The sequence below is a fragment of the Triticum aestivum genome, chromosome 5A (genome assembly GCF_018294505.1).
Source record: "Triticum aestivum cultivar Chinese Spring chromosome 5A, IWGSC CS RefSeq v2.1, whole genome shotgun sequence".
Lineage (NCBI taxonomy): Eukaryota > Viridiplantae > Streptophyta > Magnoliopsida > Poales > Poaceae > Triticum > Triticum aestivum.
The window spans coordinates 11,513,659-11,519,593 of NC_057806.1; the positions used below are offsets into that span (position 1 = coordinate 11,513,659).

General features: G+C 54.5%; 1 protein-coding gene across 1 annotated transcript; it reads right to left on the bottom strand.

Annotated features, from left to right (window-relative positions):
- Nucleotides 1–541: 541 nt before the first annotated feature.
- LOC123106340 (uncharacterized) lies at nucleotides 542–1,687 on the bottom strand. Its single transcript, XM_044528539.1, has one exon. It carries the CDS (start codon nucleotides 1,685–1,687, stop codon nucleotides 542–544), a length of 1,146 nt encoding a protein of 381 aa, XP_044384474.1.
- Nucleotides 1,688–5,935: the final 4,248 nt, after the last annotated feature.

A 5,935-nucleotide genomic window follows, 5' to 3' on the forward strand; every position in this document is an offset into this window, starting at 1 on the left:
ATAAAATATGCTGTTGCACATTATCTACTACGGGAATTAAATATTATTTCAGCATTATAGATGAATATCAAATCTCAATTTGAATTGACAGCAAAATATCTCTTACATGATTGAAATCAAACAAGTACGTATATATAGGTATATAGCAGTCTAAAGAGTTACTCGTATCAATTTCGTAGATGAAGTGAGCTTGAAAAACAGTCGTCAGGTTAAGTACATACAACAAATTGGATATGGAACTTCCAATTTCCAATAGGCTTATTGCAACGACAACAATGACACAACAACATATATTTTATAGATGAAATGAGTTCGAAAACAATCTTCAAATCAAGTACAAACAGCCAATTGCTGGGCATGGATCTTCCAATTTCCCATAACCCCATTACAGCAATGACGACGACGATTGCAGCGATAACAGCAACATTATAGTAAACACCGGCCGGCTCTAATTATACTGATGGAAAACTGAGATCGGAACTACTAGCGATGGAAATCTAGTCCATCAAGTCAAGTCTCAGACTGAACCTGCTGTCCGAGGTCAATGAAGGTACCAAATGCAGGGCGAGCTGTCCGAGGGAGGCGAGCATGGCAGGCAGCGCTTGATTTCCTGACGGGAGCAATCCCACGCGCCAGTGTCCACGCAGGGATACACTTTCTGCTGAAGGACGCTGAGCGGACCCCTAGGGTAGACGTCGTCGAGGAAGTAGATGTAGCCCGGGCTGCCGGCGTGCCCGGTGTCGAATGCCTTGGAGCAGCTGCGGCCGACGAAGAGCAGCCGCCCGCTCATCGGGTAGGAGCGCCAGGAAGCCGACCGTCCGTCCTGTTCCTTGTGTAGGCTGAAGACCTCGAAGCGCAACGTGGCGCCGCCTCTCGCCGGCGCGACGAACCTCTTCACCATCAGCAGATCGGCGCCGGAGGCGGAGGGCAAGAGGTAGCGGGAGACGGCCTTCCCGGGTGCCGTCGGGGTCGTCGTGGTCATCTGGTGGTGACCATGTCCATGGGACTTGTAGACGAGATGTCGAATAGTAAGAGAGGCGGCGTCTCCATCGTTGATCTCCGGCTTGTAGCACACGAGATTCTCCGCGGGGGTGATGGCCCAGAACCATCCGTCATGGTATGTCAGGTCCTGGGCGTTGTGCGGAACGACAATTCCCATCGGCGGTTGCGACCAGCAGTCCATGCCCGGGCGCCAGAACGCCAAGGTGGTCAGGCCTGACGTTAGGGCAGCGACGACGCAGGCGCCAGACGATGGCGGGGCGGACGTGGCGGCGACGCGGATTACTATTGGGCACTTGAGGACGATGGGGTACAGGGGGATGCGCACGCGGCCCGGAAGGGGAACGCGCTCGCCGGACCGGAGGTTGAGCAGGGCGTGGGCGCGCCAGTCGTGTTGCGCGGCCACGAACCAGCCGCCGGGAAAGGAGCCGCAGAAACGCGCCCCGTGGACCTCGCCGGGGATGGACGGGCGCGGATGGTCTAAGCCGCCGAAGATGCGGTAGCAGGAGATGCCGGCGGTGGAGGGCGTGAGGAGCCAGGGGAGCGTGGGCGGGTCATCCAGCGCAACGCGGCGCCAGTGCTTGCAGGCGGCGGAGGCCCTGACGCGGTCGGCGAGGCATGCGATTAGGAGGAAGATACGGCTGAGGAGGTCCTGGTGAAGGCTTGACCAGTCCGCCGCCGCCGCCATGGCAGGCCCGGGTTTCTAGGGTTAGATGTTTTGTTTGGACAATTTGACTAGAAATGGGGATGCAGATGAGACTATGAGTGAAGGGGAATGCCTTTATATAGATTCAATTTTAACCTGGCGGCTGGGACAATCCCGAGACACAAAACTAAGCCCTAGCAGTTTGGTCCCTGGAAATCCCTTTTATTACACCCATTTCCTAATTAGAAGGATTTTTGCAAGCTATCTCAAAATATGGGAAAGCCAAACACATTGTGGCTGCTTTGCATACATAAGTTAATACATAGCCAGAGAAGAACAGCAGTAATACTCTTCTCTCTAGATTCTCGTGAGTTAAAAATTAAAACTCCGTCATAGTACGTTCTCTATCATCTTCTACAGTTCCCCCTTGTCTCATGTGATGTACTCCCTCCGTTCCAAATTACTCGTCGCAGAAATGGATGTATCTAGAACTAAAATACATCTAGATACATCCATACCTACGACAAGTAATTCGGAACGGAGGGATTAGCTTGTAAATGATGATATAGGTAGCTAAGAGTTGAAACACTTAGCTAGCAGATTTGAGGTTCATGAAAATTAAGCAAAAAAACATGAAGATACACAGGAGCAGAAAGCTCCATGTTAGCTTGGGTAAAAACATGCAACGGATTCGGATTGTGTACGGACTAGCTCTGGCGACCGTTGTGTCCATCTGAGCGCGCCGCCGGCTCCTGCTTGCGGCTCCTCCCTGGCCGCCGCTGACATGGGCATTGGGATGTCTGCTGGGGATGCGCCGGAGCTGGCCGCCGCCGGGGGTCGCGGGCCGACCCTCTGCATCGCGCGCTCGTCGGCGTCGTGAGCCGGTTTGGCTGAGGAGGTTGAAGGGGAGGGTCCGGTCAAGCTCCCGGTGATGCTTGCGCCACCGCAATAGGGAGACTTCTGGGCGGCGGCGCGCCCTGGTCGTCGGCGTGGCAGGTCGTTGTCGCGTCGGGACAGCCTGTGTGGCCCGTCGTCGCCGCGTCGTCTGGTCGATGCGGTCCGTCTCGCCTCCGCCATGGCTTGGCCTGCCGCGCTGCCTGGATCATCCCCCGCGGTAGCACCCGGTGCCTTGGCCGTTGATGCGCTGCGCGTGGGTGCTGCCAGCGCCGGACCCGGTGTGGCTGCCCGACAGCTGCCTGCCTTGCCGGCAGCGCGCGTGCCATGGTCGGGCCCCGAGCTGGCGGCGCGGTTGCGTGGGCCGTCTGACGTCTATGCCGTGGCTGGGCCGGCTAGCACCCTCGTGGGCCGCACGCAGATGGGCTGGGGGGCTTCTTGGCCCATGAGGTGGCTGAGGCCGCTCAGCGGGCCCATGAGGTGGTGGACTCTGTCAACCGCGCTCGGGGCCTGGCCCATGCTAATCCCGCCCGTTGGATTTGGATCCAACAGGGCGGATCCGACCCGCGCACGGGGTGGCCTGCGACCCGTGGGGAAGTTGCCCAATGGGGTAGGGTTTCGCGTTTGCTGCACCGTTCCCCTATCGCGCCGCCGCCGTGTTCTTCGCCCCTGATCCCGCCTCCTCTGCTCGACTCTCCCTCCTGCTCCACTGATCGCTCTCATCCGCGCTCGTACCTGGAAGCCTTGATGGCTCGCGAGGAAGGGGATGGCCAGGGCGGCCGAAGCGGCCCCTGCCCGCTAGCTCCTCATCTCGCCCCGCCGCGGGTTCGGGTGCCTTGTCTTGCCTCGACCCGGGGAGACCGGCTGTCCGGCGCGCTCGTCGGAGACCTATGCGGGGACCTCGCTGCACCGACCGCCGCCCCCTAGGGACCCGACTAGAGACCCGCGGCTCCCGCTCTCAGGCTCTCCGAGCGATGCTCGGCGCCGCGAGGAGGAGCGACGGAGGCGGGATGACCTGGACCGCGAAGACTCCCTTCGGGCGGAGCTGGTGGCTCGCCCGCCGCCGGTGGGTCGGGACCGAGACGTCCCGGCTCCTCGGGTGCCGGCCGCTCGCGATTCTGCCACCCGGCCCTTGGAGGGTGATTGGCGTCACCGTGGGTCGGGTTCGAGTGACTCCGGCGCGCCTCGCGGGGCTTCGTCCGAGCATGGCGAGCGACGAGCTGATGAGGCACGTGTGTCCCGTGCCTACGACATCGCTCATTGGGACGACCGCCGTACACCTCGGGATGTCGACCCCGAACGGAGGCGGGGAGACCCCCGGCCGGAGCGGTTCTCTCCCCCGCATCGGTCCCCTGACTCCCCGGGTGTTGCGACCCAGAACAAGAAGAAGAAGCACAAGAAGAAAAAGGCCATGGGGGTTGCCGCTAGTCCCGCCCCGTCAGGGGTTTCGGAGAAGGAGGTTTCGGTGGCTTTGTCGGCCGTTGGCCCCCGCGCCAGCCGTCCCCGTACGACGCGGCGGTGTGGCGCCTCCAGAGGCCTCGCCAACAGATGAACTTCCAGGACGTTTGGACGTGCGAGCAGGCGCAGGCTGTCGCCCCTCCGCTGTGGCTAATAACTGATGCTGACCATCAGGAGCCGCCTCATCATCGCTGAGGCAGACGAGCGAGCCATGGCGGAGTGGCGCCAGCGCCACCCGGAGGACGTCGCCAACGAGAATGCCTTCTGGGCGGAGAGGAGAGCATGGCGGCGCATGGAACAGGCGGACATGCGTCATCGAAAGGCACTAGCGATATCGCAGTGCGATCTGGGAGCGGCATCATTCTTCTGTAGCGACGATGAGAAGTGGGAAGACGCGTGGCTTGATACGTCGGACGACACAAGCGAGGAGGAGGACAACGACTAGGAGTAGTTTCTAGTATCGTTTTTTTGCCTGACCTATCTATCTATGCTAGATGAACTATCTATGTATCAGTTTTTATCTATGTATCGCTTTTTATCTATGTATCACATTTTTTTAATCTATGTATCACTTTTTTATCTATTTCTTTATTTGTTTTGTGTGCATAGCGCAGTTTTTTTTTGCAGCGCCTGCTGGACCGGCTCGCGCGCGCTATAATTTGCAACGGCCGCTGGAGCAAGCGCTCCTCGCCACCCAAAAACTCACGAACAGCACGCTGCAAACGCTTTTTTAGCGCACCACATGTTGCGCGGCTGGTTGGAGATGCTCTTAAAAAGAACGATTACTGCACACATCGATGTCTCCTTTAATTGCGAGGGTGTACACACCATTGTCTAATTTAAATATGCGAGAAATAACTATATTTTAATATCCATGGATATCTTAGTGAAAATGCATAAAAGGACAAATGCTTACTATGGTCTCTTGTCCGCCTCTGATATTCTAGGATATTCATATACTGAATGTAATTTAGAAGAGAGCATATCCGAACTCATGACCCTTGACATCCAAATTCAAAAGGTAACTGGGTGTGTTGAAGAGTTAACTTTTTTAGATGATGGAAAGATGGCACGCCTGGGCTCTCCATCTTGCTGCAAGATGCACATACTCAAAAATTACCCAAACCCCCTATTTTTTTTATCTAAACGACATCTTACAGAAGGACGAAATATTCCACATGCTATGTTGTTTTTGTGTTACCAAAGCATGACATGAGTATGGAGTAAGTCATCCAAAAACTGTTTTATCATGTGAATACACACACTGCAAGTGCAAAATCATGTGACCATCCTATCGCTCGTATTCATTTCCACTTGCAAAAAAATGGTTAAAACTGCATGAAATGGGTACGGTAAGGGATGTCAACTGCATGAAGAAGGGTGAAAAATTCGTCGACGTCCATTGTATAAATAGTCCCAACAAGATTGTATTCAAGACTTGCGATTAGCAAGTGTGAAATCAGTCTATCGAACCGTTTGGAATATTGGAGGAAGCCAAAAAATGAGCAAACACTAGTGCTGAGAATGCTCCTTATCTAGCTATACTTCATGTTGCTTTCGTCCAATTATCCAGCTCTTGATCAAATTGTTGGAATCCATTGTAGATCCTACCATGTATGGAGCTCTACTTCTCTTCATATCAGATCAATAAAGGTTCGAGAGACCATACCGATAAAGAAGGAAATAGATGTAAGCATATAACTTAGAAATATTCCCTTTTACCGCCCAAATAAGAAAATAAAGATCTCCACAGAATAGGTGTGTCGGGATCCATTTAGAAAATGTCTCAGTTTAAATTGTAAGTATGCATGAAAAAAGTGTCTCTACCAGAGAAGAACAGCAGTAATACTCTTCTCTCTAGATTCTCGTGAGTTAAAACTCCGTCATATTACGTTCTCTTTCAAAACTTCTAGGGTTCCCCCCTTGTCTCATCTGATG

Coding starts and splice junctions, on each gene's coding strand:
- LOC123106340 (XM_044528539.1), bottom strand. CDS start 1,687: ATGGCGGCGGCGGCGGACTGGTCAAGCCTTCACCAGGACCTCCTCAGC.